Source organism: Trachemys scripta, chromosome 2 (assembly GCF_013100865.1).
Source record: "Trachemys scripta elegans isolate TJP31775 chromosome 2, CAS_Tse_1.0, whole genome shotgun sequence".
Lineage (NCBI taxonomy): Eukaryota > Metazoa > Chordata > Testudines > Emydidae > Trachemys > Trachemys scripta.
The window spans coordinates 54,793,673-54,806,641 of NC_048299.1; the positions used below are offsets into that span (position 1 = coordinate 54,793,673).

General features: G+C 37.2%; 1 protein-coding gene across 4 annotated transcripts in view; it reads right to left on the reverse strand.

The window, feature by feature from the left end:
• Positions 1 to 12,969, reverse strand: part of SNX13 (sorting nexin 13) — a 156,721-nt gene that overhangs the window by 39,950 nt on the left and 103,802 nt on the right. For all 4 annotated transcript variants that reach the window (XM_034760567.1, XM_034760568.1, XM_034760566.1 and 1 more), the window contains 3 exons: positions 11,405 to 11,537; positions 7,606 to 7,643; positions 2,046 to 2,115 (listed from right to left, as the gene is read on the reverse strand). In XM_034760567.1, coding sequence (XP_034616458.1) covers positions 2,046 to 2,115; positions 7,606 to 7,643; positions 11,405 to 11,537 — 241 coding nt within the window. The remainder of the gene's footprint in view (positions 1 to 2,045; positions 2,116 to 7,605; positions 7,644 to 11,404; positions 11,538 to 12,969) is intronic.

Sequence of the window (12,969 nt, forward strand, 5' to 3'; positions counted from 1 at the left end):
CAAGGAGAACTGCTGATACTCCCAAGAGATTAAGTTCCCCCATATTGAGGCTCACATGTGGGAAGATTGGGAGTGGGGTGGGGGGGGGGTCAAATCCCCTCTATGTGGGCTAGGGCCTCCAAGATCGTGACACACTCAACGGCAGTCAGAGAGGCTCAGACCACCCCAAGTGATACTGACCCCCAGATCCTGGCACACATGGGAGGGGAATGTCAGGTTGACAAGTGCCCCATCCCTATTCTCCCCAAGCCTCCCCACTCACTCTCACATTCTCACTTCCCAGTGTCCCAACGCCCCCCATAATCCCTCTCTCCTTGTTACACTCTAAATACTTTCCCCCCATTCCCCAAAACTCTTCCACCCCTTCACTTTCCCCTCCCAGCAAATATTTGCATATGTAATTTATTTTTGCTTCAAAAACAGTTTCAGCACCTTCTGAATATCCTGCTTTACTTTGACTACATTTCCTCAAAACAAAAACTTTGATCGAACCAGATGCCTGCTTTAATAATTTAAGATTTCTGCCAATGGTTAGATTTGAACTCTCAGTGCCTGGTTTGATGGTTGGAACGTTCCCCTTTGAGCCATTCAGTACCTGTGACTCAGGCATTAACAAGTTAATTAGCTTTGCTCTCTCTGCATGCACAGCATAATCTTTGTGGTGTGCCACCAAGCACTTATATAGCTGACATGTTCAAGAACCAAACGCTTTGGGTAATAATGTTGTAATTTGATTTTCCCCGAATGGCTAAGTGTGGCATGCACTATGTTGGAGTAACTCAAGTGTTTGGGACGCTGGTGCTATGGAGACCTAGTTTATCTCTATCCGTGCACAAACAATCATCACTAAAACATGACCACTTTAAGAAAAATTGTTTTTTTCAGGAAGCTGTACCTCAGGAACTCCCTATTCAAATGGCTTCCAAACTGGATCACTGACCAATCCCTGTTCTCCCCATGAGGAAAACAAAATCTCAAGGCAATCTCAGTAACTGTGAGGATTTTAGAGCACTTAGAGAAGTCAAGAGCTGGTGTTCTGGTATACTAAAAGGGGAGTTTCACTAAAATCTACATAGGCACATAGAAAAACCTCCCAACCCAATAACCAAATCTAAAAGGCATACAAAAATACACACTTGTCATCTCTGGTTTTAAAGATATCTCACTGCAAAAGTTTTAGTATCCATATAGTGAAACCGTCAAATGCACTGAGGGAACTGTTGTCTGCAATAATGGCCAAGAAAGAATAAAATACTAACAGTTTTCCCAATAGCACCCTGATACCAGGCCAAAAATCAAATATTAGTATTGTAATAAGATCAAATGAAGAAACAATGACAATCTTACCGCTGTAGCATAACATGAACAGAAGATATGACGCATTTGATACCATTAAAGAGCAATCCTATTGAACACCTACATTTTAATTGTAACAGCAATTAAACCTTCTTTAATTTTTGAAGAGCTGATATGAGAACCATTCTTAACACTTACTGCAGCATAAGATTTAGCTCATTCTCTAGCTGTGAAAGTCTGTCTCACTTAATCTTTACAGCAAGATTGCTGAAGATGTTATAGTACAGAAGAGAACACTTAAGAACAGGATTTGCTTGACTGAAAAAGAGAACTGCTAGAAGTGGATAAATTAAATTTTAAAATCAAATCGAGAGTAGTAAGGTACATTAGTCAAGTGAATTAAAATTAATGGATGATCTTCTAATTATTAGTGGTAGAGAGACTTTGAAATGTATGATATGCTGCACAACTAAGTCTCCCATTTTAGTACATTAGGTGCACGGTCTACAATTACAATATGAATTTGATGAGGCTCTGGATTACAATGATTTCATCAGCAACAAACATGAAAACAAATGTTTAAGACACAGAAAGGAAAAAGAGAAAGGATTAGGATTTAAGGGGACCTATAATTAGTTCACTAACATTAGAACATTAGAATTAAAATAAAAAATGTATATTAAATGACAGAAGCTCAAAAACAACAGAGGAAAAAGAGAAGTAAGCATCACTGCAATAAAATCACTTACCAGTATCTGAAATGTATGCATGTAGTTGTGCTGACTCGTCAGAAGAGACATTTGAAAGGTCATCTAAGGACTGGAGGGAATAAAAAGATCATAGGTATATCCCTCTATTTGGAAAGAGATTTTGCTTATTCATCTACTTATTTAATTTTAAAGCACTTAATTCACAGTTTTGAATGGAACAGTTTTATAAACATAAATAGTATTAAAATTATAAATATTTCCAATATCTGACAACTACAATTTCTGTTTTCATGTTGAGCCCCTATTTAAGAAGTTTCACTTCTACTAATTTCTATTAGATCTTCGCTATCTTTAAAAAAAGAACACCACAAAAAAAACAAAAAACAAAAAAACCTCACAATTTGATGACTACCACCACTACATTTGTCACACCTTCATCTCTAGCCTTATTCCTGGCCAAAAACAACAACAACAACAACAACAGATTTAGGTTTTCATCTGATAAGGCTGCGATGCCACAGATTCCATGACTTTCTGGGACCTCCGTAACTTCTGCAGCTTGCTGGTGCGCCTGACTCTAGGTCCAGCTGTACTGCCCCCCCAGAGCTAGCTGTACTGCCCCCGTCCCAGAGCCACCACCCACAAACAACAGCGGGCGCCCTGGAGTACTCAACCCAGCACCAGCGGGTGCCCCGGAGCCCCCCAGAACATCCAAGATTTAGTCATGGGTATACAATACAATCCATGGACAGGTCATGGGGCAGTGAATTTTTGTTTATTGCCCATGACCTGTCCATGACTTTACTAAAAATACCCATTAAATCTTAGCCTTATATCTGATCTACGTGTACCCTCTTTTTATAGAGCATTTGCAAATGCAAAATAATATTATAGATATAGTAGATATTGGTATCAAGAATTAATAAATGTTATATACTGTTGCTTCACATATTGCACTACTCTCTTCTCTGTCAAAATAAGTAAAAAATATTACATAAGTTGATGAACTGGATGAAAGAACTACATCCTTTTAATTGAACTAAGAGTAGACAAAATATTCCTCAGCAAGAGATTTTTGTCCTTATGTCATATGTAGGAGTACACTGTCAGTTGGGTTGATGCCTTGTCTCCCAGTTCACAATCTGTGACCCACAAAAGTGCCCATGTGTATTGGGGTATGCAACCCACAAGGATTAGTAGCTTGGGACCCATCTGGCCTTGCAAGCATTGGGTGAGGCCAGATGGGTCCCAAGCTACTAATCAGGCTGCAAGCCAGGGAGCTAATTGAGGAGGAATGGGCTCACCTGGGCAGGAACAGGCAGGGCCTGTAGAAAGCCAGGTAGCTAGCAAGAGGGTAGAGATTGGCAGCTAGGGAAGGGCAGTTACACTCTTCCCCCTTTCCAGAGAGTATGAGTCTGCAGGAAGGCAGGCTGCACAGACTCTCTGAGAGGAGGGAGTGGAGAAGCTGGCAAACCCAGAGAAAGGGAGAACCAGTTAAGTAGAAAAAAGCCCAGGGAAACAGCAGCAAGGTCAAAGGCAGTTCAGGCCTAGGCTGCATGTTATCAGGTCCCTGGACTGGAACCCAATGTAGAGGGTGGGCCTGGGTTCCCTTACCAGCCACTGGGTAGTGGCTCAGGGCGCTGGAGACACCAGACAGTTGGTCTGGAAAGATTGCGATTTCCTTAGAAGGGGAAGGAAATAGTGACCTGACTGGAGGACCAAGCCATAGACCTGAAGCGGCAGTACCGAGCGTGTGAGATGACACATACAGAGAGAAGACGATGGATGAAGAGACTACTGAGGAGGGCGCAGCACAAGACAGAGCTAGTTGTCAGAGCAACCAGCAGGAGGCATCATGAATGGAGAGGGAACCCCATCACACCATGATTTCATTAAGAACACATTTTACAGCTATTTGATATTATTAATTACCCAGTTAACTTATTTGTTCTTGGATAGATTTCTAATGAACTAGATTTGGGGCTGCAAATTATCTGCAAGTGCAAAAAGTGTGGGGACAATTGTGTTCACAAAGAGAGAAACAAGAAAGAAAACATTTTAAGTTTTAATGTTACTGTATTTTTTAAAAATAGGGAAGACAGAAACAGTACATTAAAGGTATTTACATGTACTGATGTCCAAAGGAGGCAAGGATACCATGTCCAGATTTTCCAATCCCTAACTAATAAATGTGCACATTAGGTGTACATGTGTAAGTGCATATTATTCATCTATACAAACCAATAACCAGTTAAACTTCTGAACAGCTTTATGTGTGCACAGATATCTAGTTTATGTTCACAACTGTATATTTCTAGCTTTGAAACCTGATTCAGTTCCATTAAGCTAATATTTGTGTAATTTTTATAGGCACAAGAGCATACACCTCTGGAAGAGATATGATGTGAAAAAATACCACTACCACCACCAGTGTAAATTCTATATTATGGACCCATTTAGATAATATCTGTATAACAATTTGCAGTACATGCACAATAACTATTTATCAATGGTTCTGTACATCATCTCAAATCATTAGACTATATTTCAATATATCAGGTAAGATTCAGCTACAATATAAATCAACTGCAAAAAGTTAAGATACATCAATATTGTATTTTAAAATTATCTTAAACATAAGGTACAAAAATATACTTTGCTCTAACCATCTAGAATCTAAAACAACTGATTTACAAAAATTAGCTCTTAGGCTGAGATTGTCCTCCAAATAAGTCTGAAATACATTCTTATGATCAAGTTATAAACTGCTAAAAATGTAGTTTTATAATGGAAATGGTAGCAACCACTTAACTAGATTGGCCATGCTGGCAAGTGCACTGATGAATGAGTAAACGGAACACATTATGGTTACTCTATGATTATTTACCACAATAGGTAAGAAGGTGTGGGGGTGCTGGGTGGGGTTATTTGGGTTTTTTGTTAGAGATATTAGGACATTTAAAATTAGAAATAGTTTTACATAAAAACGTTTTATACAAATTACATTTAATGAAGCACAAATTAATCCAAATGCAAAAAAAATATTTTGTCACCAGTTAATGTATTGCCGTGAGCTACAAAATATTGCAAGTCAGCGACCTTAGAAGTAACTTTTTTCCTGTTCATAGATTGTTCTGCTTTATGTAACTAAGTGACACAAGGGAGCTGTATTATTTGAGTAGATATATTCCACAAATGAAACTCAGCCAGAAAAAAAAAAATCCACTGGTATCCACTGCACAAGCACTGCAAACCAGAAATAGCATTAAATGTTACAAACCTAAGAAAGTAAAAAGTTCCTCAACATATGCAGACCTTTTTTATAATAGCATATCCCACCACTAACATGTCCTTGATACACTGTGAGCAAATCATTTTTACAATGAGATTATGAAATGTGGTAATCAAAGAGTAAATGATATTTTAAAAGTTTAATACCGAATTCATATACATGCAGATAATACATAATTGTGTAACTATCAAGGTTTTATACCTGCTTTAGTTTGGGGTGGCTGCACTAATTATGGTTGGGGAAGCTATGATTAAGTTATGCGGGTAAGCATCAAGACTAATAAATCCACCATTCCTTACCCCCATCAAATATTCAGGATTTGCCAATATTAATAAAATAATACTACCACTGCCACACAGAAAAACTATTGAGGAAATTTTTTTTTTTTTTTAAAAGAATCAATATAGAAATCATAGTTGTGTGAAATTTTATAACCGACACTGTACATGCTACAGTAAGATTACTTCAGCTGAATTATTTTTCTCTAGTTTTTATTTTATGTGTTTGATGTCTATTATATATAGACCATTTCCTTTTAACAGTTGATTAGTCAGTTTCCCCTGTTTTTGTGTGTTTTACATAACAGATGAGAAGAAAAAGAAAATATGATTGCAAAACCACAAAAATTGGCAGGGGAACTCCAAGATATATGTAGAATGATAAACTACTTTCAATTCATTTTTTAAAACTGACTAGCTGTCAAGTTAAATGTGAGGACTAGTGTTTGTATCCCTCTGCCTTTATAGCCAGGTAACTAGGTTATGATGAATCACACTGTAGAGACTCTGAGAGAGTCAAAGAATTCCCTAAAGAACAACCTAGAACATTTGCTAGCCATGAAAAGTAATGCCTTCACATTCAGATTTCAGACCTTTCCAGACTTGCAGTAAGGGCTGAGCCCCAGTGTATAAGGTTCCCATCTCTTTCCTTGAGAACAGAGATGGGCTTCAAAGGCCTGGTCCACACTAACCCCCCACTTCGAACTAAGGTACGCAATTCTTAACGTAGCTGAATTCGAAGTACCTTAGTTCGAACTTACCGCGGGTCCAGACATGGCAGGCAGGTTCCCCCGTCAATGCCGCATACTCCTTTCGCCAAGCTGGAGTACCGGCGTCGACGGTGAGCACTTCTGGGATCGATCCGGGATCGATTTATTGCGTCTAGATAAGACGCGATAAATTGATCCCAGAAGATCGATTGCTTACCGCCGGACCCGGAGGTAAGTGTAGACCTACCCAAAGTCACCACACTTACGTACAGAAAACGGTCACAGGAGCACAGCTAAATCTTGCTTGGGCCTCAGCCAGCTGTAATTTAGGGGAACACACCGAGAGGAAAAGGAGGAAGCATACTTGGGCAGGCTGATTTTTTTTTTAAATGGCTGTGGAATGTGCTTAGGGATTTGGAATGTTAGAATAAGTCCTGTTGGAAAAAAATAGTGGCAAAAGGGCAGGTAAGGGGCTCAAAAGTGTATGATAAACAAGTTTATCACATAACTATAACCTTCACATATGTGTTTCAAAGTAGCAGCCATGTTAGTCTGTATCCGCAAAAAGAACAGGAGCACTTGTGGCACCTTAGAGACTAAAAATTTATTTCAGCATAAGCTTTCGTGGGCTGCAGCTTGGAACACATACAAACTTTATGGCTACAAATATTTATTAAAAATTACAGGAGTCAAATAATTGAACTGGTTCTTCAGTTCTGATTAACTATTTCAAAACTTTTATTCTAAAGGGAAACTACTGAAATCTGCAAGATTGATATTTATATATTTTGAACAATTATTTGTATAACTAATGTAAATCAGAATTTAGAATTTCATTTACAAACTTCTAAATTTGTTCAAGCCATATCTTGAAAGCTAATCATCTCTAGCAACCTTACAATTTCATAGGTGTATTATTTTTCAAAAAATTATTCCTTGTAGATTTGCATGGTTTCAAGGTGCTCCATCAATGTAAAAGGTATTTCATTTTCACCTAAGCTCATACCTGCTTAAGAAATCATTTAGGAATGAACGTATGTTTCTACATAAATTAAAATAATTGTAGATGAATGTGTCCCATTTCCATGAGAGACAGAATAATAAATTGTACATGTTTTAAAACACAGGGAAAGGGCTGAAAAGTAAATCTGTATTCTGTGGATAAATGAACAGTTTTAGATTTGCTTAATCAGTTCAACAGGAAGGTAGGCTTATGTTTTCAGAAAAGCAACTGCAGTAAAATCAAAACCCTCATGTCTACATACTTTAAACTATTTTATAAGGCTTCTATAATGTTGAAAAAAGCCCAAGGCACTTACCAAATTTATACTGCTTGTAGGGGACCCATTAAAAGATTCTGCAGGAAAAAAATCAATTTAGAATTCAGAAAATACTTTCTAAACTGTTGCTGCATCTAAGAGTCATGCAATAGAAATAAAATGATCTCAGCTGAAACACAACAAAACATTAAAGAAAAATAAATGATTTGTGGCACACACCCAATTCCAAGTGTCTAAGCTCCTAAGGGTTCCAACCACAACATCTAAATGAAAATGTGTGTGCACCTGCAGCTAGAAAAGAACAGAGTATTCATACACTACAGAACAATTTGTGATTTTAGGTTCAGGGTATCACATGGAGTCATCATAGATGCTCAAGCATTAAAAGTGCAAATATGAAAGTAACCTTACGTTTGACTAAAATCCCTATATATTTTACATTAACTATTGAATTTAGTCTCCAAACATAACATACTAACTTTACTTGGGACAACAGAGCTGCTTTTCTCTACAAACAGTTAGTGCATGACCAGTTGCGTTGTAAAACTACCTTGCACTAGCCTACTGCATGCTAATTGTCCAATTGGACCTTGCTACCACACACTAAAAGTTCTGTTTTGAAATGGCAGTAGATCAAATGGCAGCAGGCTATGGTAGATTTACACCCCAGCTTATCACTCACTAATTGTTTGTGTAGTCAAGCCCTCAGTGACTTGCCCAAGGTCTCAAAAGGAAGTCTGTGGTTGAGCCAGGAACCAAACCTTGGTCTCCCATGTTCCAGTCCAGTTCCCTATGCATCTGGCCATCATTCTTACAAGGGTAGCACAAAGCAAGGAAACAGCTTGCTGGGGGGCTGAAGGCTATCCTTTAAGTCCCCAATTTCCCGATCCATTCCTCCCAACCCCCATCCTCCCATATGCTCACAAACCCAGGTCAGCTCCCCAGGTACACCATACAACAGCACACAGAAGTACTGGCAGGGGTGGGGGATGCAGAGAGAAACTTTGCTCAACTATCCAGTAGTTGCTCAGGACAGATCTACACTTACATGTAGCAGCACAGCTGCATCGCTGTAGCGCTTCAGTGAAGATGCCACTGTGCTGATAGGAGAGCTTCTCCCATCAGCGTAATTACTCCACCTCTGCGAGAGGCAGTAAATATGTCTCCCAATGATATCGCGCTGTCTAAGCTGGGGGTTAGGTTGGTATAATTTCATCGCTTCTGGGTGTGGATTTTTCACAACATTGAGCAACATAATTATACCAATGTAAGTTTGTAGTGTAGACCTGACCTCAGAATTCCTCTTCCCTTTTCATCCTTTACCTGTCACCCAACATAAAGCACCACTTCCCCCTCTTCATACATAAAGCCCAAATTCCCCCATTCCTCACTTACCTGCCATCCTCTCCCCCCCCCCCCACACACACACACCATCACATCTCTCTATAGCCATCCTTTGGCATACACATTTGTGGTTGGTTATATGTTAGAAGTGTAAGGGATTTTATCATGAACATAAATAGCCAAACGCACTTGGATTCGTGTGATGTTTGGTTGTTATGGCATGTGTTTGAAAGTTGTATTAACCTGCTATTTATTTCATGTAAAAACTTTGTTTGCTTAAAGTTTCTCAGTGCACATCCCACTAACAAAGGATTTTGTTTGGGGCTAGCATACACACAAAGGAAGTCCCACACTCATGTCTACAAGGAAATGTTAGCTCTTCTTTACTTTGTTATTCTTGCCTCATCATAAAAGGACAAAAAAGCCACCTTGTTTGTACCATGAGAAAGCCACGAATTGGCTTTCATTATGAAATATCTGGACAAATAGTCGGCTAGCAGCAAAAACCAAACATGGAATGTGATTTAATGAATGCCAAAACAATATCAGGACATCAGTTAAAGGAAATTTCTGTAATCTATTCATCATTCTAGAGCCTACAAAGAAACAAAGATTTTAAAATAAAGAATTTTATTCTGGAACCATAGAAAAAATGGTATTGTCCAATTTCTCTCATGAATGGAACTAAGATGTGGTAATCAATTTTATCACTAATTTTTATTAATATAAAATAATGAGAAATATCAAAATAAAGAGAATAAATGCTAGCAAAACTGCATTCAATATCAAATTTGGAGATAACATAGTTCCTTGTTTATAAGGCACTGTGAGACAACACCTAGAACACTACATTCATTCATGGAGCATTTCAATAATAGAGAGATGTCCACAAATGGAAGAGAATTCTGAGGAAACAAAATTATTAATGGAACAGAGTCACTAATATGAATTGTAAGAACTAGATTGTGAAGCTGGGTCAAATAACTAAAAAGGATATAATAAACATGAAAACTCTAAATCACAATAATGGGTAGATATAAAGGTATGTCAAATAGTTTGGGGATGAAGCAGAAAAGTTGACAGAATACCCTGGGTTGTGTTTCACTGACACGACCTTCTCAAAGACAATCGGGAAAGCCCCGTCAACTGAGCTATTTAAAACTGGACAAACATTGGACAATATATTGTAGTGAAAAACTATTTTGGCAGAAGTATAAATGATGACATCAAACAGGTCTCCAATTTATTCTTCTATAGATGTTGCTAGAGAACACCACTAGAGGGCATAAAAGTACACAATAATTACATCTTTCATCTTCAGCTGTTTCTCTACTTTGTTTATATGGATATACATTTTAGCATCTAGATTGGTTTTTTTTTAAAAGCCTCCATTATATTGGTAAGGATCAATTGTGATATAAGTTTAGTTATCCTCAAACCCTGTATCATTTTGTATAAGTCATAAGAGAAAAACGGGGCTAAATCTGTATAATCTAGAAAGACAACTCAGGAAACAGGATCATAGTCTGAGATAAAAATATAAAATAAAAAAGGGAGCTATTCCCAGGCCAGATGATACAGAGATGAGGAACAATGGCCTGAAGCTATAAAAACCAAGGTTTTAACTAGTTATTGAATTAAGACCTTTATTCCTCAATGGAATCTAGCACTTTCTGTTTAGGAGTGGCTATAGTAGTGATCATTTTTAAAATTTTAGAGAGCCTTCAGAACACTCATCTCATGCATTTTCATTTTATACTCACAAATAAGTGGTACACACGTAATGCATGTGTACTCATGTGCACAACAGTGTACACACTTTTATAAAATGAGCCATATTGCTTAATATGTCAGGACATAATGACATCACAATAGAGATTACATTTGGAAGTGAGTTGGCAAACTTCATCACTTCCCTTCATGCAACGTATCTGGAGAAAATCTGAGTTAAAGCTATATATTTATTTTACTCAGTGCCTCTAGTGGGAAAGTTTTCACTCCGCTTTATATAAAATCAGCTAAATCAGGAATCTAAATGTAAAAATCTCAAGTTTCAGTTCATCACAAGGATTAGCGATAAAGATAGCTATTAAATATATACCAATAACTGGATTACAATTTATCTAGAAGTTTAGCATCTGTGACATACCGTATACATTTAATTTAATAAAATGAATCTAAATACTGTTTAACATCAGTTAGTAAAGTTAAATAAAATGTGTAACTCTTTCAGAACTCCACATATAGTAGGAATGCTTGTTTTTCTCTTCTATTCTATCAATAAAAAAACAAGTCCAAGAGAATGAGCTTTAACTAGTTCTAAAATCTTGAAGGACATGACCGCCATGTAGAACGGAATGTGGGAAAGAAATACAGCAAACCAATATACATTTATTATTTGAAAAGTCAGACTGAAAATTCTGATTGCTTGACTGCTTAATATTTAAGTGGAAATACAAGGCTAAAAAGGAAAAGTAATTGTTCATGACCTTACCTCCTTCCCCATCATCTGATCCTCTGAAACTAGGATCCTTCAGCATATCCAGTTCAGCTAACATGCGCACATACAGAGCATTTTGTTTGAATGAAGGGTAAAATCTTTCATCCCGCAGCATCAAGTCATACACCTTATTGATTTAAAATACCAAGATTACCAAAGCTAATAGTTAACATAAGTTTCTAAACACACATTTTTATTAAAATGTGCATGACAAATTGTTTATGTGAACACATCATCTCTCACATGCACTCCCTTTTTGGGGGTTTTCTTTAAATCCTGTTGCTGTATTATACAAATGCTTTGGTTCACATGAAGCACAGTTAACAATGCACTTTTAAAACAAGGTGTGATATTACTGGTTCTAATAATATTGCCCTTTGAAAGTATAGAGAATATCTGCTCAACCAGACAAAATCTTGCTTACCAGTAAAAAGATTAAAAAATGTCTCCCCCTTTGTTGTAGATATATTTTACCTTTTTTCACATCTAAAAGCGCCCTAATATTTTAACAGCATTTCTGGAAGTTATTCATTGCAATAGCAACATACACCTCTACCTCAATACAACGCTGTCCTCGGGAGCCAAAAAAAAATCTTACCACGTTATAGGTGAAACCACGTTATATCAAACTTGCTTTGATCTGCTGGAGTGTGCAGCCCCGCCCCGCCGGAGCACTGCTTTACCGCGTTATATCAGAATTCGTGTTATATTGGGATAGAGGTGTACTTGCAAAAAAACTTGCCTAAAAATTTCCTAGCTCAGGAACAAAAATATACTAACCCATCCTTACCTTGATGATATTATTAAAAGTAATGGGACTTAAGCACATGTTTAAATGGGTCCTCAATCAGGATGCTTTCCTAAACTGGAGCTTTAACACACAGATATCAATATCACCCTACTTAAACAATGCCAAAAAATTACTATCATATGTACATCTTTTTTCCCCACTTGTTTTTAAAACAATGAACTAGTTATGAGGTCTGTGTACTGGAACTGTAAAACAGCATAGGATGACTAATCTAAAATTGAAGAAAAGTTTGATTGTTGCCAATAAATCTGGTAGAAGGGTGGGGGGAGGTAAGGAGGGAATAAAAATCTATGATTTTTTTAATTTAAATTAAATTACAGACTTATTTAATCAAATAAAGTTATTCAAAATTAAATTTGAATTTGATAGCCTATATTAAGGCCTAAATTTATTATAATCTATTAAAATCATTTAAATTAAATACAAAAATAAGTATTAATCAGTATGTTTGCCACCCAGTTGTAAAGAAAGTCAAACCCCTGAACAGGTGGAAGTCACTAGTTAAGCACCTGGAACCAGCCTTTAATGAAGGGTTAAACCAGCTTTTGACAGCACTAGTTTCTTCTGCAGGGGTAGAAAGAATATTTTCTTCATGTCAGATTATTCAACTACTTCAATTCAATGACTAATCCATTCAAAGTTAAGAAACCAATTGGGATTTGAAAAAGCAGGAATGCTTGTTTTCTTCTTCTATTCTATGAATAAAAAACTAGGTCCAGGAGGATGAAGCTAACCCAGTTCTAAAATC